At 42.6% G+C, this 25,873-nt stretch overlaps 2 protein-coding genes across 4 annotated transcripts in view; both read left to right on the forward strand.

The window, feature by feature from the left end:
- Positions 1-1,071: 1,071 nt before the first annotated feature.
- LOC134332913 (unconventional myosin-XVIIIa-like) lies at positions 1,072-25,389 on the forward strand. The gene is made up of 8 exons (XM_063014745.1): positions 1,072-1,139; positions 3,542-3,674; positions 7,787-7,825; positions 11,302-12,123; positions 13,727-13,798; positions 13,958-14,026; positions 23,319-23,406; positions 25,241-25,389. Exons 1-8 carry the CDS (start codon positions 1,072-1,074, stop codon positions 25,387-25,389), a joined length of 1,440 nt encoding a protein of 479 aa, XP_062870815.1.
- The window catches only part of LOC134332138 (unconventional myosin-XVIIIa-like), a 115,149-nt gene continuing 107,312 nt past the window's right edge, over positions 18,037-25,873 (forward strand). For 2 of the 3 annotated variants that reach the window (XM_063013626.1, XM_063013624.1), the window contains exon 1: positions 25,263-25,347. The gene's annotated coding sequence lies outside the window, so the exon portion shown is untranslated. Of the gene's footprint in view, positions 18,048-19,370; positions 19,437-23,318; positions 23,407-25,240; positions 25,348-25,873 lie in introns of those variants that run through there. The other variant, XM_063013625.1, reaches the window with a different exon arrangement.

A 25,873-nucleotide genomic window follows, 5' to 3' on the forward strand; every position in this document is an offset into this window, starting at 1 on the left:
CCTTAGGGGCATTACCACCACTAATTAGCTAAATCAGCTTTATAATTACATGTGGTTAACCGGTCTACTGAGTAGCCTTTCTCAACACACACACACACACACACACACACACACACACTCAAACTCAAACTCAAAAGAAGCTTTATTGGCATGACAAATAAAGACATTTGTATTGCCAAAGCTCAGTTACACAGATAATATCTGAACACAAGGGCTGAACACATGCATGTATAGCGTGGTCAAAGCTCCTAGACTGATTGTGTGTGTTTGTGTGTGTGTGTGTGTGTGTGTGTGTCACAGCCACTCCCATAATGCACTGATCATTAGGTTGAACGTTTTATGCGTTGTGATTTCTTTTATTATTCCACTGAATTATATAATTAGTAAGCTAATCTTTTGACTGTGAGAGTTACTGAAGTACTGTTTTTGGACATGGTCCTCTGTGTATAAATGTCTCCATCTATTGGTGATTAGAGAAAACAACACTAAGCTGCAGCCCTCTTGTGGTGTGCATTAGTACTAAGACTGATTGCCCTGTGGTCTCAATAAATACTGTTTTTCCTTCATAGGAGGATTTTTAAATCTAGGTATCTGACCACATAAATAAAGATCTGGTGTTTATCAGGTAACTAGCTAGACAATTAGTCACAACTGGGATAATCTGAGAATTATGTTATTTTGGTAGGGTGACCATCAGTGGCGGCTCCTGCCAAATCTCTCAGGGAAGGGGGGGGGGGGGTAATTGTTGCGATGATGGCCAAGGTGACCCGTTCAATGGGTAAATTAAAGCTTAAATAATTAACATCTTAAGTCATCTGTCAGTTTGCCCTCACAAATAACTTTGAACATGGAGACAGACCAGCTTTACCATTAATCATAAAATTAAGTAAAGCCTTCACACTAACAATTTAATTCAGTCTTCATCAGATAGCATCCAGAATAAAGATTGGCATCGGGGCTGATGTGCAATGAATAAAGAAGTAAGATTTTCCCCCCTTTGTAGATACTTGATGTTTAAATTTAGTCCGGGTGGCCCTAATTCTTAAGTTGCTAATTTATCCTGATTACACGATGGACTTGCTCCCAACTGAGGTCATGGTGAAGAGATCGCGACACCAGGTCACGTGTGACACAAGCACGTAAGTGCGTGCCCTCCCGGAAGCCATTCAGAATGTATTGCAGCGCCTACAGTTCGAAAAAAAGTGCCTTAACATGAGAGTCTATGAGAGCGATCCGGGGCGATTTTCAGTCAGACTGAAGTCGGTACTGTACGGAACACAACTCGACGCTGATTGGACTACGATATTCAGAGTCGAGACAGACTCCAGAACAGTCACAGCTGTGATAGAAAAATTTCTTCCCTTTCGCCCTTTGGTGGTGCGTCGCCCGATCGCCCTAAGGAACGAGCCGCCCCTGGTGACCATACGTCCTCTTTTTCCTGGACATCTGCTCTTTTTTTGTGCCTAAAAAACGGTCAGAATTTCTAAATCACCAAAAATTTCCGGGATTCAGCTTCTGTAGTCTGCGTGCGCCATTCTTTGAAGTTCCATAACATAGTTGCATGTGTATTGATGCATTTGTCAAATATTTAAACCCCAACTTTATCCATATTGCCAAGGTACCACCAATTACATCAATTACTTTGCCAATCCAACACCCACCACCCCATCCCTGGCCAACTGTCCTTTTTTTTTTTTTAAACAAAATATGGTCACCCTAATTTTGGGCCTATTTACATTAAAAAGAGCAGCAAGAATTTAACTGATGTAGCTTCTGTTACATAATTCCAGTTAACATAACCCTATAAAATTTACACTCACTGTCCCCTGACTTGCATGCACTTATAACCTCTAGATCTGACCAATATGCTGACCAAGTTGCTGGCTGGCTGTCCTTCAGCTTCCTAATAAACGCAGCTCACATTCCTGCCATCAAAAGAACATCCGATTGTATTTTACTTAGTATTTTTGGTTCAGTAATAACACTAGGAATAGTTAATAACATTAATACTTTGCTGAGACGTCTACAGTAAGAATTGGCAGCACGGTGGCTCAGTGGGTAGCACTGTAGCCTCACAGATCCCCAGGTGGGGTGGTCTGAGTCCTGTGTGGAGTTTGCATGTTCTCCCCATGTCTGTGTGGGTTTCCTTCGGGATCTCCGGTTTCCTCCTACAGTCCAAAGACATGCAAGTGAGGTGAATTGGAGCTGCAAAATTGTCCATGACTGTGTTTAACATTAAAACGTGTGAACTGATGAATCTTGTGTAACCGGATCAGTGTAACTACCTGTCCTGTCATGAATGTAACCAAAATGTAAAACATGACGTTAAAATCTTAATAAATAAACAGTAAGACCACTGCCAGGTTGCCAGTACTGGGCTCTCAGACCTCCATTGTTTGAAGTCAGAACTCCATAGCATCTTCTAAATGCCAAAAATATAGAAAGTAAAATTTTGCATTTTGCACTATTTTCATTTGCAGATTATACAGTAGAACTAGTTGTAGTGACATTAAAGACTAAAGTTTTTTTTTTTTTTTGCTCAAATTGCACCTGATTTCATTGTAACGTGTAATTGAATCCTCATTCCTCCACTTCAGTACAGGCGCCTCTGGCTACTACCCAGGGTCTATACACAACGTCGAAGACCCCACTCCTATTTAGTCCGGTCTTTTCTCACCCAGCAGACTAGTGGCCAGTTTTGTCTGCTGCAGGCACTGCCAATTGTGTCTGCAAGGGGGTGCCCAGCCGACCGGAGAGTTCAGAATCCCAGCGCTGGTGTGCTAGCAGAATATCCCACTGCACTACCTGGGTGCCTAAGAACACTAGGTAATAATGGCGCTTAGGGTGTATCATGCTAACCCCTTACTAATGAAATCCAGGCTCAAGTCTTAGCAATGCTATCGGCCAGCCAGGCATTACACAGACACAGTTAGACATTCTGACCTATACAGGACTGAGATCTCCATATACAATGATATGGAAAACTATCTTAATGAGCTTCACTGTCCTGGATACTTGAGTTTGATCCAAGATTTCTAATTAGATTAAATGTAATATAAAACTAAATGTTATATAGAATAGAACGCCTTTATTTGTCATATATACAAATACAGTACAACTAAATTCTTTCTTCATGTATCCCAGCTTGTTTGGAAGCTGGGGTCAGAGTGCAGGGTCTGCCATTGTACTGCACCCCTGGAGCAGAGTGGGTTAAGAGCTTTGCTCAAGGGCCCAGCAGTGGCAACATGACGAAGCTGGGATTCGAATTCTCAACCTTTCGATCGATAGCCCAAAGCTCTACCCACTAGGCTACCAGTCTTGTTCAAAACAAACAAGTGTAACAAATCAACCAGATTTTGTTTCTGCACCCCAACACAATACAAATAGAGATAAGAACGTGGGTGGGTGGTTTCATTTGAATTCGACAGAGGTGGGGGAAACCCTGCGTGTTGCTGTTTGGGTGTTATTTTTAGCCCCCTCAATATGTAGTGGCAGCTGTTCCCCCTTCCCACCCTTTTCCCCTCCCTCTCTTTGGCATCAGGCATTACTTTACTTTACCCCACTGCTCACTTTACTCCACACCTCACTTCACGGACTCGGACACCGATTTTCAGCGACACACCGGGACCCAGGTCTTATCCATGAGAAGGCAGAGACATAACAAGCTTCGAACTGTAAGTGATGTAGAGTATCCGGTTGGATTTTGAGTGTGTTTGTGTATGTGTGAGTGTGTATGTGTATGTGGAGATAAGATTGTCATGGCTCTGGTTGTTTCATGAGGCCTTTTTAGCGCCGTCTCTATTTATAGTGAGGTGCAGGCGGCTCATGAAGATTTCAGGCCTGTTCTGTGTAGGCTTAATGGGATTTGGGGGACTTGGCGGAAGGGACTTGTTTTAGAGAGTTGTTTAGGTTTATAGGGAATTGGAAGAGTTTTTGATTCTATACTGCAGTTATTAGTGCTGGTGTCAGGACTAGTGTTGTGATTATTGTTGGGTAATGTATTTTTTCTTTTGATTTTTCCTTAAAAATGTATATATTTTGCATATTTGCTTTACTAATTGTATTTTAATAGACCAGACAGTAGTCTTGCATTTACGTTGATAATTCTTTCTATTATTCCTGTAGTCTTATTGCATTGTAAGTAAAATAAAACAAAGCTTGATGGGGGAATTTAATTTGGAGTAAAAAAACAGTTAATCCAAATAGAAACAGTTTTATTTTTACTCCTATTAAATTGCACGTTACAGCAACATAATATTTTAAGACTTACGTTATAATTGTATATAAATACTGTACAGTCATTTCAAGTTTTATGTCTGCAAGAGCATGTTTTTCCACTGTGTTTTAACAACACTGAATAATTGTTTGGGGACGAAAGATGTTAATCGATACAGTTTTAAAAGCTTTTTTATGTAACCATTCTGAGCTTTCATTACATATAGGGCTTTGTAATGCATCACATATTTTTAATAAGAGCCGTGTCTGGATGACAGGCGGGCCAAACTAGCACCTGTGTTGTTTAGTTATGCAGCCATGCTGTTGTAGCCGGACCACACATGCATCAGTGAACCTTGGCCGCCCATAAGTTACAAGTAAATTACAAGTAAGTAATGTCATTTTTAAATTGTGAATTGTGATTGCACTTATTGTATCTCCCCAATTGTTTAATTGTGCTTCTTTACTCATTGCATATCAGCCCCGATGCCGATCTTTATTCTGGATCTGCTGCACCTAAAATAAAATGCTATCTAATGAGGACTGAATTAAACTGTTAGTGTGAAGGCTTTACTTAATTTTATGATTAATGGTAAAGCTGGTCTGTCTCCATGTTCAAAGTTATTTGTGAGGGCAAACTGACAGATGACTTAAGATGTTAATTACCTTGGCCATCATCGCAATAATTGCCCCCCCCCCCCCCCCCCCCTGAGAAATTTGGCAGGAGCCGCCACTGAGTCATGCTGCAAATCTCATAACTCAAAACAAGTCAAGATTACAAGTGTTGTGACTTTCACTAAATGACCCAAAGAAAACCTTCAAGATGTAACACAAAACTTTGCCATTCTTTGACATCAGACTATGTTGTCAAATAACGAAACATCAAACTCCAAACATGTTAAACTTTTAAAATCACCCTTCCCTACTCTATACCTAGATTACAGCTCCTTTATTTTAGCACCAGTTTATTTTTCATCGCAGAATTCACTGCAGCAGTTTCCCAGACACGATTTTTTTACTCCGTAACGGATGTTATTTAAAATGTAGCGAATTACAATTCTTAATACGAAACATACATAAAATTACTGGTTGTAAAATCTACTTTAAAAAGTACACGCCGCTCAGGTGGCGCAGCGGTAAAAATACACGCTGCGACCAGAGCTGGATTCTGAGTACATCGTATCGAATCCAGCTCTGCCTTACCGGTTCGAGGCTGAGTGGCTGTATGAGCAACGATTGGCCGGTTGCTCAGTTGGGGGGCGGGACAAAGAACCGGATGTGGGTCTCTCTCTGTCAGAATGCGATTACGACCTCTGCCGGCTGATTAGAGGCGCCTGCACAGAGATGAGGAAGAGTGCCCTTAGGGTGTGTCTCTCCGCATGCAACGCTAGGTGGCACCACACTCGTCAATGTGTGGGTGGCAAAAATGCATCCGGCTGCTGCCCATGTTTCGGAGGGGATATGGGTTAGCTTCGATCTCCTCGGTCAGGGCAGGGTTCGGCATAGACAGAGAGGAAGCACGATGCAAATTGAACAATTGGATGCGCTAAAGGGGGAGAAATTAAAAAAAGTACAAGTACACAAAAAAACTACTCAATTACAGTAACGCGAGTAAATGTAATTCGTTACTGTCCACCTCTGTATATCACTTTGTTTTAACAACATTGATTTGTGTCCTGAGTCCCCAAACTATTATTCAATCACGTTTTGAAAGCAAAATGTTTTGCCGTTCTTCTATTATACAGGTTCTTAATTGCGTAACCAAGCTGAGCATATTTATGACATATGGTGCTTCATGATGCATCGTACATTTTCAATATACAACTCTTAAACACACTTAGCTTTGAGCAAAACAACGCTTCATAAATGCTGACCTTTTACTGACAGATGGAAGAAGGGCAGCCAAAGAACATTAGACTTTCCATAGCAATCTTTTGTCTAGCTTCAAATTATATGTGAATAATTTACCAATGGCAGTGATTCATTTAACTTTCCCCTATTTCCCTTCTTTTTTTGCCTTCCTAGCTGATCATTTCATCCCATCCTTCTTAGTCCATCTGCCCAGCCAAGATTCACCAGCTGAGATCTCCCTCCATCTCTCATCCTCCCAGCTTTCTTCTTTCTACTCTGTCTTCTCTTATCATTTCTTTTGTTTCTTGCCATCCTCACCTGTCCTGTCCCATTCCTGCTTTTTTGTCCCGCTTGGCCCAGGACAGTGTCTCCTCCATGGCTTTCTCGTCACGCTTTTCATTCTGGGAAAAAAAGGGAAGTGGTGTTTCATTTCCATGCTCCTGTTTTTCTGCATGCTTTTATACACCGATCAGGCATAACATCGTGACCACCTCCGTAACTGACTGGTCTGCGGCTATGCAGCCCCATACGCCACAAACTGCAATGCACCGTGTATTCTGACGTCTTTCTATCAGAACCAGCATTAACTGGCGCAGCGGTAAAAACACGCGCTGCAACCGGAGCTGGATCTCGAGTACGTCGTATCGAATCCAGCTCTGCCTTACCGACCGAGGCTGAGCGGCTGTATGAACAACGATTGGCCTGTTCTTCAGATGCGCGGGACTAAGGTCGGAAGTGGGTCTCTCTCTGTCAGAATGGTGCAGTTACGACCTCTGCTGGCTGATTAGAGGCGCCTACACGGAGATGAGGAAGGCGTGCTCTTAGGGTGTGTCTCTCCGCACGCAACGCTAGGTGGCGCCACACTCGTCAATGTGCGGGTGGCAAGATGCATACGGCTTGCTGCTCACGTGTCGGAGGGGATGTGGGTTAGCTTCGATCTCCTCGGTCGGAGCAGGGATCGGCAGAGGCAGAGAGGATGCGTGATGCAAATTGGGCAATTGTTTGCGCTAAAGGGGGAGAAAAAGGGGAGAAAATGCATTAAAAAAAAGAACCAGCATTCACTTCTTCAGCAATTTGAGCTACAGTAGCTCGTCTGTTTGATCGGACCACACGTGCATCAATAAGCCTTGGCCGCCCATGACCCTGTCGCCGGTTTACCACTGTTCCTTCCTTGGAACACTTTTGATTGATACTGACCACTGCACACCGGGAACACCCCACAAGAGCTGCAGTTCTGGAGATGCTCTGACCCAGTTGTCTAGCCATCACAATTTAGCCCTTGTCAAACTCGCTCAAATCCTTACGCTCACTAATAGGTGCCACTAACAGGTGCCGTGATGAAGAGATAATCAGTGTTATTCACTTCACCTGTCAGTGGTCATAATGTTATGCCTGATTGGTTTTACTGGTGCAATATTAATGTTACGTTTTAATTATGACTTTTACTTTTAACTTGTGTTGTCTTGACAATAGAACTAGGTTCAGTTTGAATTTTAGTTTACAGAAAGAGAAGAAAAAAAAAGGTACAAGATCAGGTCACTGTTTTCATTTTAGACTTAGATCTAGCTTCTAATGTGTGCATGTTACTAATACAAAGGAAGGATTTTAGTCAGCTCTACTCATATTGGCTCTGGATATGCACATGTGTGACATCAGGAACATGCTGTCATGCTCCACTTATATATATTTGTGATCAGTTTCTTTACTCACCTTCTTATAGGTGAAAGATGAAAACCCACCAGGCTCCAAAAGCCCAAATGTAAGTGATGAACCAGGATTCCTGTTGACCCCGTTATTATTGGTTTATAGGTTGTGTTAGTATGCATATGTGATGTTATAATGAGAATGCACATCTGGAAAAGTCTGTACTGGACACTTTTAATATCCAAAGGAGTACAGTTTATAATGCAAGGAAATCTCAAAACCGAGCATTTAATTAAGTCTGTACTGTTGTGTGATTGACCACTCTTAGCATCCTTTCTTGTGGGTGACCGCTTGCCACACAAGTCTTTGAATTGATGTATGAATTTAAAACTAAGTTTCATTCTTTAATTATTTCTACATTGTACATTATGAGATCACTGCTGGCCATGAGAAAATTCTTAAATTCTTTAATCCTGTCTGTGTATGTAGGTGCCAGTAACTTTGAATGTTTAACTGACCATTTGTGAATGACCATTTTCATCACGTCAAGCAATTTCTTCTAAGGTTACAATGTGGTCTGATTTAAACAAACACTCACTCACTCACTTTCTTAACTGCTTATCCAATCAGGGTCGCTTTTCAATGGGCGCAAGGCACACAGTAACACCCTGGACGGGGCGCCAGTCCATCGCAGGGCATACACACACCCATTCACCTATAGGGCAATTCAGTGTCTCCAATTAGCCTGTCTGCATGTTTTTGGACTGTGGGAGAAAAACCGGAGCTCCCGGAGGAAACCCACACAGACACAGGGAGAACATGCAAACTGCACACAGAAAGGACCCGGGCCGCCCCGCCTGGGGATCGGATCCAGGACCCTCTTGCTGTGAGGCGACAGTGCTACCCACCGAGCCACCGTGCCGCCCATTTAAACAAACAGTTCTTGCCTTTTAAAAATCATGTATTATTCAATACCTGTTCATCCTGGTCAGGATTGTGGCTCTAGTGTCACACAGAAACACAAGGAGTGAGGAAGACAAACACCCTTGCCATTTGATAATTTTACTTACACCTGGGGACCATTTAGAAAAGCCAACGTACCAAAAAGAAAACCTTGAGGACAGATAAAACATGCAAAACTCCTCACAGACCTGGACCAACGGCAAAGATCAAACCAATGGAACCTTATTAATATTTGGCACCATTTCATATTTAGCTGCTACATGCTTTACCAACTTTTGCTATTACCTAAACAGCAAATTCTTAGCCACTCTTGCCTTTATTTAAGCATATTTGGGCTGTGTCCCAAACCTCATACTACATACTAAATACTATAGCTGCGTCCGAAATCGCACACTTCCATACTCAATAGTACGCGAAATGAGGACGCGAGAGCGGTTAGTATGTCCGAATACATAGTATACACAAAGAGGTACGCGAGAAGTACCCGGATGACCTACTTAATGGGCAACCATGTTTGAGTATGCAATCGATGCACACTTGTGGTCCGCTAATGTATCCCATAATGCAACTGGAGCTGCGTAGGCGTTCGAAGCGGAATAAGAAACAAGAAAGATAGCGGAAAACGGAGTCCTCAGTTCACAAGTGTAAGTAAGATAAATAAAATACAAATTTAAAAGATGAATAAATAACAAAAAGACGATAAATATCCAAAATTTTGGTGAGCGGGGTTTGTAATGAGTCTGTAACTATGGTGATATTACGTCATCACGTCCCCACGTCATCACTTGACGTTGGTAAGATGGTGGATGTAGAACGTAGCGGTGTTGTGTGCATACTGCATACTTCTGTACTGAAAGTATGTACTTCTTTACCGGCAGAGTAGTGCATACTCCCTCCAATCTAGTACGTACTCTGTAAGTATGCGATTCCGGACGCAGCTCAGGTGAAAATATAATTGGTAGTTTTCTAATTTGACTGTTTTGTAAATTAGTATGTGATTTGGAATGCAATCTACATTTATTCTCAACCTAATAAGTCTTTTTCTCATTCCTACCTATAGGACACATTCCCTCACCTGCTTTTTTCAGATGTGTATTTTCATTACAAAATCACATCTGGGTCACAAGATTAGTTAATTAGTTAGAGGTGGAAAGTAACGAATTACATTTACTCGCGTTACTGTAATTGAGTAGTTTTTTTGGTGTACTTGTTCTTTTTAAAGTAGATTTTACAACCAGTAATTTTACTTTTACTTAAGTTTTGTATTAAGAATTGTAATTCGCTACATTTTAAACAACATCCGTTACTGAGTAAAATAAACGCTAAAAAAAATCGCGTCTGGGAAACTGCTGCAGTAAATTCTGCGATGGGGAGTCGGATCTTTTGGCTCGGTTTCTTTTAAAGAGCCGTTCAAAAAAATGGCTCTTCATTCTTTTGTTCATGCAGCGAGGCAACGACTCCCAAAGGCACGACTCGGTTCCTTTCGTTCATTTTAAAGAGCCGTTTCATAGAATCGGATCGTTCACAAACAACCCATCACTAGTGGTTACACAGTTTGAAAAAGTTTTATGGGATGGTCTGTACTAAAATGACACATTACACATCCCTAAATGTTTTAAATGTTCTATCAACATGTTTTTTCTATTATATTTTAATAAAAAACAACTACTGATTTATATCCACTTGTCACCCTCTCCTGTTAAAAAAAGTAACTAAGTAACGTTTACTCTGAGTACATTTTAAATTAGTTACTTTTTACTTGAGTCGATTTTTAGACTAGTAACTTTACTCGTACTTAAGTGAAAATTCATTAAAGTAATAGTACTTTTACTTGAGTACAATATTTTAGTACTCTTTCCACCTCTGATAATGGCTTAGCATATGACATGACTATGAGATCACAGATATCAGGTCGTCATTGGTTTCGTCTTGGTGAATTATTCTGATTTAGTAACCTATATGTTAGACATTGGGCCTATGAATGTCTTATAGAAAAAGTCAAGATTGCGAGTAAATAATTTGTAAAATATTTGAGTTATGCCGCTCAGGTGGCGCAGCGGTAAAACACACTAGCACACCAGAGCTGACATTTCGAACTCGTCGGTTCGAAACTCAGCTCTGCCATCCAGCTGGGCTGGGCGGCTAAATGAACAACGATTGGCTTGTTGTTCATACAGGGAGGGAAAAGCCGGATAGGGACCTCATAACTGATGCAATTACGATCCCTGCTGGCTGATTGATGCCGTCTGCACAGAGTCGAGGGGTAATGCGTTGATCAGGGTGTGGCTCTCTGTACACAAAGCTGATCCACATCTCGCCTTGTACAGGTGAAAAGATGCAATCAGCTACTGCTCACGTGTCGGAGGGGGCGTGTGTCAGTTCGTTCTCCTCAATCGGGGCGGGGGTCAGCACCAGTAGAGAGGACGCATAGCAGCACCTACACAACCTATCAATGGCCACCTAAAATCTGTGATCTTTAATCTAACTCAAGATAAAACCTATTGTAAATACCTTGGTCGACTAGGAATTACCTTACTAGTTAACTTACTCGACTTTAAGATAGAATTACTTTCTTCTTAAGTTCTTATATTTTCCTACTTGTGTACGTATGTCTGGGTGTGTGTACAGTCGGATGGTGAGAGCATCATGAGTGCACAACCTCAGTCGGTGGACAAAGGGGGTGGTGGAGCTGGTCGTGCCCCCCTCGCTTCTTCCAAGGTTTCGGATCCTCCCTCAGAGCCGAGAAGCAATGCCTCCATTTGTGGCCCAAGCCAAGTACGAAGGGTTGTAAGGAAGGTCAAAGAAGAGCCCCCACCTGCCCCTGTACCTGCCCCTGCACATGCTCCTGCCCCCGCCCCCGCACCAACCAAACTTGCCTCCACTGCTACCTCAGTGCCCAAAACCAGTAAACAATCTACTTCAACCTTGCATGATGACGATATCTCCGTGGGTCTTACCAGCCTTATGGGCCGTGGTAGGACCAAAGATCACCGTTCCCGCTCTCGAGCTGGCAGGGAGGCCAGAGAGGACATTGAGGAGCCCTTAAAACCAGTAGAGGAGACAAAACAGGAGACCCAACCACCTGAAACCAAATCACCTTCTCTTCCTACCCTGGATGCACCTAAATCTGAACCCCTTGATTCTCCTGCACCTAAACCAAACAACCCTACTATATCAACAGGCTCTGTTTTAGTCACCAAACCAGACCCTTTATCCCCACCTCCTGGCTTCATCCCAGCTCCTAAACCCATCCCAGTCAGCCCGCCTGCTGTTTCTGTTCCGGCTCCGAAGCCAGATCCTCTTGCACCACCCGCTGGGTTTGTGCCCACACCAAAGCGAGACCCTTTTGCCCCAGTGACAGGGTTCATCCCTAGGCCTAAAGCGGATCCTCTAGCACCCCCGGTAGGATTTGTTCCTGCTCCACGGTCTACAGCGGTCCGAAAACCTGAGGTATATGTAGCATGAGGCTTTATGGAGCACCTAACAACTTACCTGACTGATGTGGAATTAACCCTGTGGCATGGATTCTAACCTTTACATTGTTGGCATTTCTTGGGTGAACTAAAGTTAGAGTAATAGCTCAGTGGTTACGGTACTGGACTAGTGAACTCCACTATTAGCATGTTTCCACTGTTGGGCGCCTGAGCAAGGCTCTTATTCCTTGCATGGTTTTAAGTCTCAGTTGTAAGTCGCTTGGAATAAAAGTGTCTGTTGGATGGCAAAAATGTAAAAAAGCACTTTTATTTTATAGACATTGACAATAACCCAGCAAGTAATTATTATATTACTGTTACTGTCCTTTAACTATTGATGCATGGTTATTTTTTTAAACCTTTGAACTTGAAATTGTAATGTACATGGATTTTTGTTCCATTCTGCTTTAGGCCAGTCTCTATGTATTCTTGCTACCCTCAAAATTTGATTATCCTGAGACCACTGTTGGTTATTTTACAGTAGATACGCTTAGTTGCCAAGTAATTAAGAAGAGCTTACTTGTACCAAGATTTATTATTATTGTAGGTGCTTTTGGTAGGCATCCAACAACTGGCCTTTGTCATTCACCATGTATCCTCCTCCTTTCCCACTAAACTGTCCTAATTTATCAGTGGCCACCAAAGGACGACACTGGCCAGATTACTGGATTGTGGATCATTCTCACAATACCAGAGACAGATAGCAGAGTGTTACTGGGGGGTTTTAAAGAATCTCAGTGTTGGAGAGCAACCCATGAACGAAACAAATGCTGATGAAAAACTAATGGAGGAATTTGAAATAAAACGATGACATTTAGTCTCACTGTACTATGGTATGTTGTAAGACATCCCAACAACATTAATGTGCCTGTACTGGAAATGGTCAGCATTTTGAAAAGCATCTGTTGATTTTTACTGAATTATAAGCTGGTGGCTAAAAAATTGTCAATAGCAACACATAGGCTACAACCAGTAATTGTACATTTATATTTACATTTTCAACATTTAGCAGACGCTTTTATCCAAAGCGACTTACAGTACTGTGACAGTATACAGTCTAAGCAATTAAGGGTTAAGGGCCTTGCTCAAGGGCTCAACAGCTTGAACCAGCGACCTTCTGATTACTAGTCCAGCACCTTAACCGCTAGGCTACAACTTTTACATTTCATTTACAGACACTTTTATCCAAAGCGACGATATACAATGCAAACAATTAAGGGTTAAGGGCCTTGCACCAGGGCCTAACAGTGGTAGTCTCGCAATGGTGGGGCTTAAACCAGCAACTTTCCAATGACTAGTCTAGTACCTCAATGCTGAGTTATCACTGCGCCTCAGAAAGTGCACTTATGTGGTACAGAAGATTACGCCAGTAAAATGGACAAGTTAGTTGCATCTAATCCTTTGTTGTTGCGGTATAATTAGTGTTTGACTATTAAAAATCAGCTGTGATCTGTACTGTATCCGCATGCTGTGGTTGGATTATTTACACTTATTTAAACTTCTTGTTGTGTGTGCTGGTGCATTTGGTCGATCGTTCACCCTTCCTTACATATTTGGGTGTGTTGATTGTCACTCTCAAGGTAAAGGGAGTGTCTCGGTCAGCTGCTCCTGCTGGGAAGACAAACTCTGGGGGGCCTGCTGTTATCCAACAGGTGTGTTCTCAGATGTGCCTGTTGTGTGTATGAGAGAGAGAGTAAAAGAAGTTTATTGAGAAAAACATGGTCTAAACAAAAGATGTCTTATTTATAATGAAATAAGACATTTCTTGTACGGCACAATGCATCAACATGTCCTGACTGCTTTATCTGCAGAGAACTCTGCTTGTTCCAACTGAGGAGAATCACAAGCGTCTACATGAGATCCTCACTGTGGAAAAACTTGTAACATTATTTTTCCTCCTTAGCTTTGCTCTCCGTTTGCCAGGCTCTTGTTTTTTATGCTTTTATACCAAAGTAAATGTAAAGCGTGCTTGTCTGTTAACAGTGAGCATTCAGTAACATTGACTCTCATCATAAGGTGACATATATAGCATTAAATTAGTTTGCCGTATGTAGTTTTCTGACCCAGACCCATTACAGGTTCAGCAATTGGAGCTACTGGTCATCTTTTATATGTCTTTACAAGCTTTGCACATCTGGATTTGGGCAGTTTATCCCAATCTTTAATACAGATGTTTAATGGGGTTTAGGTCTGGGCTTTGGCTGGGCCACTCAGCCACTCCAGGCTTGTTTTGTCTGTATGCATTGGGTCATTGTCATGTTGAATGGTGAAATTTTGCATGTGCTTTGGATTAGATTTTCTTTAATTATGTCCCTGTATTTGGCTGCATTTATCTGTCTGTCAATTCTGATCAGTCTCAGTGTTTCTGGTACTTGAAAACACAGCATAGAACGATGCTACCTCCACCATATTCCACTGTAGGAATGGTAGGCAGTGATTTGGTGATTTGACAGCCTGCTTTTCGCCAGACATAGAGCTTGTAATGTAAGGTAATATTAGTGTAAAGTAAGCAGTCAACACATGTCAATAGTAACTAATACAGCAGCTTAAAATATTTAGATTGGGCTTACACCCTGACCCTGATCATAACTAAACTAAGAATAACTAAACCCAGACTCTTTAGCTTAACCAAAACCTTTATAATGGCCTCGTAGTTCACCATGCTGGCTGTAGAACCCACCGAATCTCAGCTCTGCCTGCCGTCTGGGCTGAGCAGCCACATGAACAACGATTGACTTGTTGTTCAGATAGGGGTGGGATATTAAAAGCTGGATAGGGTCTTTCTCATAACTAATGCAATTATGACCTATGCTGGCTGATCGATGGTGACTGCACAGAGACGGGAAAAAGAGTGCTGTCAGGGTGTGTCTCTCCATACACAGTGCTGATCCGCATTGCACTCGTCAAAGTGTAGGTGACAAAATGCATACGGATGCTGCCCACGTGTCGGAGGGGGCGTGGGTTAGCTTCGTTCTCCTCTATCAGAGCGGGGATCGGCATTGGTGGAGAGGAAGCATGACACAATCGGGCAATTGGATGCGCTAAAAGGGAGAAAAAGGAGAGAAAATGCATAAACTCTATATACAGTGTATCACAAAAGTGAGTACACCTCTCACATTTCTGCAGATATTTAAGTATATCTTTTCATGGGACAACACTGACAAAATGACACTTTGACACAATGAAAAGTAGTCTGTGTGCAGCTTATATAACAGTGTACATTTATTCTTCCCTCAAAATAACTCAATATACAGCCATTAATGTCTAAACCACCGGCAACAAAAGTGAGTACACCCCTAAGAGACTACACCCCTAAATGTCCAAATTGAGCACTGCCTGTCATTTTCCCTCCAAAATGTCATGTGACTCGTTAGTGTTACTAGGTCTCAGGTGTGCATAGGGAGCAGGTGTGTTCAATTTAGTAGTACAGCTCTCACACTCTCTCATACTGGTCACTGAAAGTTCCAACATGGCACCTCATGGCAAAGAACTCTCTGAGGATCTTAAAAGACGAATTGTTGCGCTACATGAAGATGGCCAAGGCTACAAGAAGATTGCCAACACCCTGAAACTGATCTGCAGCACAGTGGCCAAGATCATCCAGTGTTTTAAAAGAGCAGGGTCCACTCAGAACAGACCTCGCGTCGGTCGTCCAAAGAAGCTGAGTGCACGTGCTCAGCGTCACATCCAACTGCTGTCTTTGAAAGATAGGCGCAGGAGTGCTGTCAGCATTGCTGCAGAGATTGAAAAGGTGGGGGGTCAGCCTGTCAGTGCTCAGACCATACGCCGCACACTACATCAAATTGGTCTGCATGGCTGTCACCCCAGAAGGAAGCCTCTTCTGAAGTCTCTACACAAGAAAGCCCGCAAACAGTTTGCTGAAGACATGTCAACAAAGGACATGGATTACTGGAACCATGTCCTATGGTCTGATGAGACCAAGATTAATTTGTTTGGTTCAGATGGTCTCAAGCATGTGTGGCGGCAATCAGGTGAGGAGTACAAAGATAAGTGTGTCATGCCTACAGTCAAGCATGGTGGTGGGAATGCCATGGTCTGGGGCTGCATGAGTGCAGCAGGTGTTGGGGAGTTACATTTCATTGAGGGACACATGAACTCCAATATGTACTGTGAAATACTGAAGCAGAGCATGATCCCCTCCCTCCGGAAACTGGGTCGCAGGGCAGTGTTCCAGCATGATAATGACCCCAAACACACCTCTAAGACGACCACTGCTTTATTGAAGAGGCTGAGGGTAAAAGTGATGGACTGGCCAAGCATGTCTCCAGACCTAAACCCAATAGAACATCTTTGGGGCATCCTCAAGCGGAAGGTGGAGGAGCGCAAAGTCTCGAAAATCCGCCAGCTCCGTGATGTCGTCATGGAGGAGTGGAAAAGCATTCCAGTGGCAACCTGTGAAGCTCTGGTAAACTCCATGCCCAGGAGAGTTAAGGCAGTTCTGGGAAATAATGATGGCCACACAAAATATTGACACTTCAGGAACTTTCACTAAGGGGTGTACTCACTTTTGTTGCCGGTGGTTTAGACATTAATGGCTGTATATTGAGTTATTTTGAGGGAAGAATAAATTTACACTGTTATATAAGCTGCACACAGACTACTTTTCATTGTGTCAAAGTGTCATTTTGTCAGTGTTGTCCCATGAAAAGATATACTTAAATATCTGCAGAAATGTGAGGGGTGTACTCACTTTTGTGATACACTGTATATATATACACTATATTGCCAAAAGTATTCGCTCGTCTGCCTTCACACGCATATGAACTTGAGTGACATCCCATTCTTAATTCCATATGTGTTGGATTTAATATGATGTCGGCCCACCCTTTGCAGCTATAACAGCTTCAACTTTTCTGGGAAGGTTTTACACAAGGTTTAGGAGTGTGTTTATGGGAATTTTTGACCTATCGGGTTGAGGTCAGGACTCTGTGCAGGCCAGTCAAGTTCTAGAACTCGCTCATCCACCTCTTTATGGAGCTTGCTTTGTGCACTGGTGCGCAGTCATGTTGAAACAGGAAGGGGCCATCCCCAAACTGTTCCCACAAAGTTGGGAGCATGAAATTGTCCAAAATCTCTTGGTATGCTGAAGCATTAAGAGTTCCTTTCACTGGAACTAAGGGGCCGAGCCCAACTCCTGAAAAACGACCCCACACCATAATCCCCCCCTCTACCAAACTTTACACTCGGCACAATTCAGTCAGACAAGTACCGTTCTCCTGGCAACCGCCAAACCCAGACTCATCCATCGGATTGCCAGACGGAGAACACGTCTCCACTGCTCTAGAGTCCAGTGGCGGCGTGCCTTACACCACTGCATCCGACGCTTTGCATTGCGCTTGGTGATGTAAGGCTTGGATGCAGCTGCTCGGCCATGGAAACCCATTACATGAAGCTCTCTACACACTGTTCTTGAGCTAATCTGAAAGCCACATGAAGTTTGGAGGTCTGTAGCGATTGACTCTGCAGAAAGTTGCATATGTATGGCTGGGCACTGATGGTGTTGGTGGTGGCTGTTTAGTCTTTTGAACATGTTTGTGCAGGGCTGTTTTGGGTAGTTTTTACTAGCATTTGCTGCAAACAGCAATAAAAAGCTTGCATAAGTTCAGTAATTGGCAGCAGATACCAGCCTAAAGCTAAAAGCTGATGCACTGTGCTGTTTTCCAGCTGAGCCTTGTGTGTTATTTTTAAGTCACTAGTAATAAAAAAGGAACATTTTTTTAAATGAGACATTTATGTTGTATTTCTATGCTTATTGCTTATCACCTCCATTTCTGTGTGTGTGTGTGTGTGTGTGTATTTATGTACTGTTGTGACCTGCTTGTCCTGCTGTTTTTGTGTATGTAGCTGTTTCCTCAGCCTGGCAGTCGAGCCTTCGTTCAGGTACATTTTGTTCCTGGTGGACGTGTGGTGTGAATACAGTGTGAACTGTTGCATGTTGGAGTGTAAAATGTCTCACTTTGGTCTTTCTTTAGGCATGTTTCCATTAAAGTCTCACTAACAATAAATTAACCATTAAAATACAGAATCAGTCATACCAGAATATCACATGACTGTCTTTAATCATGTGACACTGGCCTATTCTGTATTGTGGATCTTATACATTAAAACCACCCATTTGTTTCCACACTCACTGTCCATTTTATCAGCTCCACTTACCATATAGAAGCACTTTGTAGTTCTACAATTACTGACTGTAGTCCATCTGTTTCTCTGCATGCTTTGTTAGTCTCCTTTCATGCTGTTCTTCAATGGTCAGAACCCCACAGGACCGCAGGTATTACTTAGGTAGTGGATCATTATCAGCACTGCAGTGACACTGACATGGTGGTGGTGTGTTAGTGTGTGTTGTGCTGGTATGAGTGGATCAGACACAGCAGTGCTGCTGGAGTTTTTAAATACCGTGTCCACTCACTGTCCACTCTATAAGACACTCCTACCTAGTCGGTCCACCTCGTAGGTGTAAAGTCAGAGACGATCGCTCATCTATTGCTGCTGTTTGAGTTGGTCATCTTCTAGACCTTCATCAGTGGTCACAGGATGCTGCCCATGAAGCGCTGTTGGCTGGATCTTTTTGGTTGGTGGACTATTCTCAGTCCAGCAGTGACAGTGAGGTGTTTAAAAAGCCCAGCAGCACTGCTGTGTCTGATCCGCTCATACCAGCACAACACACACTAACACACCACCACCATGTCAGTGTCACTGCAGTGCTGAAATAATACCTGCTCTGTGGTGGTCCTGTAGGGGTCCTGACCATTAAAGAACAGGGTAAAAGGGGGCTAACAAAGCATGCAGAGAAACAGATGGACTACAGTCAGTAATTGTACAACTACAGAGTGCTTCTATATAGTAAGTGGAGCTGATAAAATGAACAGTGAGTGTAGAAACAAGGAGGCTGATATATATGTGGAAAAAGAGGCCTGATCTGACGTACAGCAGATCCCTCCCACTCATTGAACAAGTGAAAACGAACACAAAGGTCTCTACGTACAATACACGTTTTTCATACCGTCCCAACTTTTTCTGATTTGTGCTTGTATGTCAGTTTATGTACTATACTCCGTATACAAATAAAAATAATCATTTCCAAACCCATTACCAAAAACTGCTTATTGTTTGTATTTCTCTAGCATGCATGTGTTTGCATGTTTTCTACTTTGCTGGACATGACCAGTGACTTTACTCATGAACCTCATCTCATCCCAGGTTAAAGCAGAGGAAGACCCTGTTGCTCTCCTGCAGGCGGCCCATGCTGCTGCCCTGCCTCCCAAGGTTTGGTTCTAGCTGTGCATGAGTTAAATGCAGTCTACTTTCCTGTAGTGAATTTGCACAGTAATTTAGTATTGTTTTCCCACCTGTTGTAGTTCATTAATAATGTAGATAAATGAACATGATCTTCTTGGTGCTCTGCTCTATGTAGTGTGTACTCGGCCTGCTGCCATTTGTTTGGTCTTGAGTTGGTAGAGTTACAGTACGTAGATTGCTGTTAAATGCTAATGCCGGTCATAAAACAACTTACCAAAATGTACTCTGTAGCTTATAGAGAGTGTTTGGTGTGGTGGTGTGCTCTTAAATTACAGTGAGGTCTAGACAGTCCAGTCCACACCAAGGACTGGTTCATTTCATTGTAAAATAGTATACCTGGGCCGCTCAGGTGGCGCAGCGGTAAAAACACGTTGGAACACCAGAGCTGGGATCTCGAATACATCGGGCTGAGTGGCCACATGAACAATGATTGGCCTGTTGTTCAGACAGGGGTGGGATATTTAAGTCGGATAGGGACTCTCTCATGACTAATGCAGTTGCGACCTCATTTGGCTGACTGATGGCGCCTGCACAGAGTCGGGAAAAGAGTGCTGTCAGGGTGTGTGTCTCCGTACACAGTGCTGATCCGCATTGCAGTCATCAAAGTGTAGGTGACAAAATGCATACGGCTGCTGCCCACGTGTTGCAGGGGGCTTTGTTCTCCTCAATCAGAGCGGGGATTGGCATTGGTGGAGAGGAAGCATGACGCAATCGCGCTAAAAGGGAGAAAATGCATAAACAATGTATGTATATATATATATATATATATATATATATATACAGTGTATCACAAAAGTGAGTACACCCCTCACATTTCTGCAAATATTTTATTATATCTTTTCATGGGACAACACTATAGACATGAAACTTGGATATAACTTAGAGTAGTCAGTGTACAACTTGTATAGCAGTGTAGATTTACTGTCTTCTGAAAATAACTCAACACACAGCCATTAATGTCTAAATGGCTGGCAACATAAGTGAGTACACCCCACAGTGAACATGTCCAAATTGTGCCCAAAGTGTCAATATTTTGTGTGACCACCATTATTATCCAGCACTGCCTTAACCCTCCTGGGCATGGAATTCACCAGAGCTGCACAGGTTGCTACTGGAATCCTCTTCCACTCCTCTATGATGACATCACGGAGCTGGTGGATGTTAGACACCTTGAACTCCTCCACCTTCCACTTGGGAATGCGCCACAGGTGCTCAATTGGGTTTAGTCCATCACCTTTACCTTCAGCTTCCTCAGCAAGGCAGTTGTCATCTTGGAGGTTGTGTTTGGGGTCGTTATCCTGTTGGAAAACTGCCATGAGGCCCAGTTTTCGAAGGGAGGGGATCATGCTCTGTTTCAGAATGTCACAGTACATGTTGGAATTCATGTTTCCCTCAATGAACTGCAGCTCCCCAGTGCCAGCAACACTCATGCAGCCCAAGACCATGATGCTACCACCACCATGCTTGACTGTAGGCAAGATACAGTTGTCTTGGTACTTCTCACCAGGGCGCCGCCACACATGCTGGACACCATCTGAGCCAAACAAGTTTATCTTGGTCTCGTCAGACCACAGGGCATTCCAGTAATCCATGTTCTTGGACTGCTTGTCTTCAGCAAACTGTTTGCTGGCTTTCTTGTGCGTCAGCTTCCTTCTGGGATGACGACCATGCAGACCGAGTTGATGCAGTGTGCGGCGTATGGTCTGAGCACTGACAGGCTGTCCTCCCACGTCTTCAACCTCTGCAGCAATGCTGGCAGCACTCATGTGTCTATTTTTTAAAGCCAACCTCTGGATATGACGCCGAACACGTGGACTCAACTTCTTTGGTCGACCCTGGCGAAGCCTGTTCCGAGTGGAACCTGTCCTGGAAAACCGCTGTATGACCTTGGCCACCATGCTGTAGCTCAGTTTCAGGGTGTTAGCAATCTTCTTATAGCCCAGGCCATCTTTGTGGAGAGCAACAATTCTATTTCTCACATCCTCAGGAGAGTTCTTTGCCATGAGGTGCCATGTTGAATATCCAGTGGCCAGTATGAGAGAATTGTACCCAAAACACCAAATTTAACAGCCCTGCTTCCCATTTACACCTGGGACCTTGACACATGACACCAGGGAGGGACAACGACACATTTGGGCACAATTTGGACATGTTCACTGTGGGGTGTACTCACTTATGTTGCCAGCTATTTAGATATTAATGGCTGTGTGTTGAGTTATTTTCAGAAGACAGTAAATCTACACTGCTATACAAGCTGTACACTGACTACTCTAAGTTATATCCAAGTTTCATGTCTATAGTGTTGTCCCATGAAAAGATATAATGAAATATTTGCAGAAATGTGAGGGGTGTACTCACTTTTGTGATACACTGTATATAGTATACCTGCATCAAAATGGGATTAAACCCTTTCTTTAGAAGAAAACATTTGCAATAATTGTGTCTGTTAGCTTGAGCACCTTGTGCTACCATTCGGAACCTTTTGATTGAAAATGCTATAAGCTATGGGTGTACAAAAGTGGCTCTAATTCTTACCATTTCTAGGATGCTGGACCTAAAGAAGAACCCTCTTTAATATACAGTATAATATATAATAGATAATGTTTATCTTCAGACAAACCTGGTGCAGATATGCAGCAATGTCAAGGCTGTGAATGAGTTCTCATTGTGGTTTACACATTGTTCTGTAATGTGGTGGAAGCTGTCCTTGACGTGCTCCATATTAGGAGTCGTCTCCTTCTGCACAGCCTAGTTTGGCCAGCAGCTGGGGACCGGAGGTGCAGAAGCATAATGATCTGTTAACCTCTCTCAGTGGACAATTAGACTTGTGTGTCTTGTATCCATCTGCGCTGCCTAGTTTGGCTTCCAGGGGGTGTACGGAGGCTCAGATGCATGTGATCTGTCAATCTCTCTTGAGCTGTGGTCCTGGACTGCTCAGTACAGTCTGTTTTTATGCTGATGAGGGTTGTCAGTAGTCTTTTGAATTCTGGGAATTTATCCCAGTGTTGTGGCAGGTTCAAGATAAATCAGCATTCCAGGTCTTTTTTTGGGATCTTTGATCCCTCAGACGGCACTGCATCAAGAACCGCCACTCAACAATAGCTTATATAACCACATGGGTGAGGGATTACTTTGGCAAACCTTTGTCAAGCACTACAATACAGAGTTACATGCGCCAATGATACTTAAAACTTTACTGGGCAATAAAGAAGCCTTATGTTAACCATGTCCAGAAGTGGTGTCGACTTCTCTGGGCTCTGAGGCATCTAGGATGGACCATCACACAGTGGAAACGTGTATTGTGGTCAGATGAATCAGCATTCCAGGTCTTTTTTGGAAAAAAAATGGATGCTGTGTGGGACCATCCAGACTGTTATCAGTAACAAGTCCAACTTTTCATTTTCCCAACTTTTTATAATTTGGGGGTTGTAATAAATAAGTGATTTACCTTGCAGTAGCACTACTCATGAAGTAATCTACATCATCATAACATCTTGGTTGGTGGTTAAGGCTTTGTGGTCTTGAAATAAGAGCACCATTTTTCAGTCTAATTTGTTAAAAGCTTAAAAATAGCAAAAGAGGAACAAAGACTGTGTGTGAAACTGCAACAGTTGACTGTAGGTTTCACTTCGCTTGCTCAATCAGACATCCGGCAAGTTTTTGCATACAGAATGAAAGTGCTAACCGTTGTCCAAAAGGCTCTGATGGTGGTTGGTACACCAAACTGATGATACGGTGCTGTGTTGAGGTACAGCTGAATGTTGCAATGATCATGGTAAGTCTGTGTTTTCGCTTATCAGCGCAGCAGTTGTTGTTTTATCTGAACCGTATTCTTTCTCTTTATGGCAGGTGAAGACTGAGGAACAGATAGCTGCAGAACAAGCTTGGTATGGTACAGAAAAAGTGTGGCTGGTTCACAAAGACGGCTTTTCTTTAGGTATGTTTTATAAATCTTTAATACATGAGGGTTTTTCAAAAAAGTTTCCGCACTTTTTTAAACTCTATTTATTAAGAATTTTAAAAACAAATGACATCACTTTTCTACATAGTCACCTTCCGATGCATTTTTCCCACAATCGTACCAACTTTTAATGCTATCAGCAAAAAATGTTTTTGGTTAGGTGCGTAGCCACTGATGCACCACTGCTTTCATATCATCATCACATGAAAATCTTCTTCCCCCTAAAGCTTCTTTGAGCGGTCCAAAATGGTGGAAATCAGATGGTGCTAAATCCGGACTATAAGCTCTTTCTCAGTCTCTCAGACACGACCAATTGCTACTCGTCCTGCCCTCAACATTTTCAACGAAAAGATAAAAGTGTGGAAACTTTTTGAAGATCCCTCGTACATCTCTCATCCTTAATACATATTCATATAAACTTTTATGGATTGCTAGACTTACAGATGTTGCCAAAATCTGTGGACAGACTATATCTTGCAATCCTAAGATTACCATGTTCAATACCAAGTGTCTCTTAGCACTTTTCCACCAAAAGAACTCTGGTTCTTGAACCGGTTCTGTTTGGGTCTCTTCGAACCTTGGTGTTTTTTTAGAGAACCGACGCGCGTTTCCACCAGTTTTTGAGAACCAAGCATGCGTCATTAACGATGGGCGTTAAACAATGAAAGTAAAGAGTAGTAACATGATGGCGGAGCGTGTAGATTACCTGCGAGCATTTGTGCTGTTGTTACAGATGTTCGATTTAATGTAAAAAGCATCGCTCAACTATTGGTGATAAGAAGACGTAGACGTGTTTATCGCCATTGTTGCTTTCTTTAGTGCATTCACGTGAGAAGCGTGTTGCACTTCCAATAAAATATGCCATATTAACAAATTGTTAGCTTAGTTTGACATGGAAAATTTTGATTGGCTCACACAAAGCCTTTACCTCATGTGGGATAAATAAAACATAGACTGCTAGCTTTTACCCAACATTGGCCAATTTTACAAACGTTCTTATGGCTAAATGTTCCATAATCGAGGAGAAAGACTTTCCAAAACACTGAAGGCTGTTATAGTAACAAAGAGAGGCTAAGAGTTTATTACTGCCCCTGGTTATTGTAATTAAATGTTTATTAAGCACATATAGATGTGATGTCCAGGTGTCCACAACTTTTTGTCGCCCATATAGCCTACTTTTATAGAAAATCTTAGTTGCAATGCCCATCCACCCAAACTGACCTACACTGTGTTTCAGCTTGTAGATATAATATTTAAAAATATATTGTCTTCATTAAGTGATATGTTAGTCTATACCATGCAGCTGTGAATAACCAGGGGTACCCAAGACGTCGATCACAATCGACCGGTCGATTGCACAGTGCACACTGGTAGATCGCGCCCTAATTCAAACAGTCCAACGTGATTGAAATGTTTCTTAAATTTCTTTAATTTGCTGTTTGCTACGCCTCAGCCCTCCTAAAGCACTGCTAATCTAGAAAGTTTTCATTCATCAGTAGCCAGTTTGCACCATTTTTGCATTTTTCCTTTTGGAACCTGCACTGTTTGTGAAAATGAGTGCACAACCAAGCACAAAGAAACCAAAAAAGGTTCGATTCGGGCAAGAACACTGCAAAGACGCTGTTTTGTTTATATGAGGGATAAGCTGACGAAGAAATTTTAACCTTAAGATCTGACATTCATATGAAGTCAAGGACCTCTGCTGGACAAAGTAGATTTCGATAACTTGTCGACTGAAAATAGTAGATCTCAAGCCACGAAAGTATGGGCACCCCTGGAACAGACCATTGTTTCTCTTCTCTTCCTGTAGCAACTCAGCTGAAGACAGAGGAGGGAACAGTTCCAGAGGGAAAAGTGAAGATCCGTCTGGAGCATGATGGGGAGTTACTGGAAGTGGATGAGGATGATGTGGAGAAGGTGAGTTCTAGACTTGGTGATTTCCATAACTTGGCCTTGTAACACTTGTATGTGAATTACCACACAAAAACAGAAGTTCAAGATGTTCAACATTGGTGTTCACATTCTTTTGGCCACATATTGCACTAAATTATGATCTGGTTAGTTGTTGGTAGTTTATATTTGTTAAGGCATCTAGACAAAAGTAGGTGGACACCTGACGTTGAACTTGTCGGACATCTGGGACTTGTTTTGGAGTGTGTTTGTGAAAATGTGTGTCCATTCCACCAAAATAAAGGTGTTTAATTGGGTTGAGGTCAGGTCTGACCGAGTGCTAACATTTATAGATTATTATTTATTTATAGACTATTTACATCCATTAAATGGATAGCACATTTTTTTAAGCATTTTTTCCCTTTTTCTCCCGATTTTTAGCGCGTCCAATTTTTACCCAATTGCGTTATGCTTCCTCTCTACTGGTGCTGACCCCTGCTCCTGATTGAGGAGAGCGAACTGACACACGTCCCCTCCGATACATGTGCAGTAG

The sequence above is a fragment of the Trichomycterus rosablanca genome, chromosome 18 (genome assembly GCF_030014385.1).
Source record: "Trichomycterus rosablanca isolate fTriRos1 chromosome 18, fTriRos1.hap1, whole genome shotgun sequence".
In the NCBI taxonomy this organism is placed as follows: domain Eukaryota; kingdom Metazoa; phylum Chordata; class Actinopteri; order Siluriformes; family Trichomycteridae; genus Trichomycterus; species Trichomycterus rosablanca.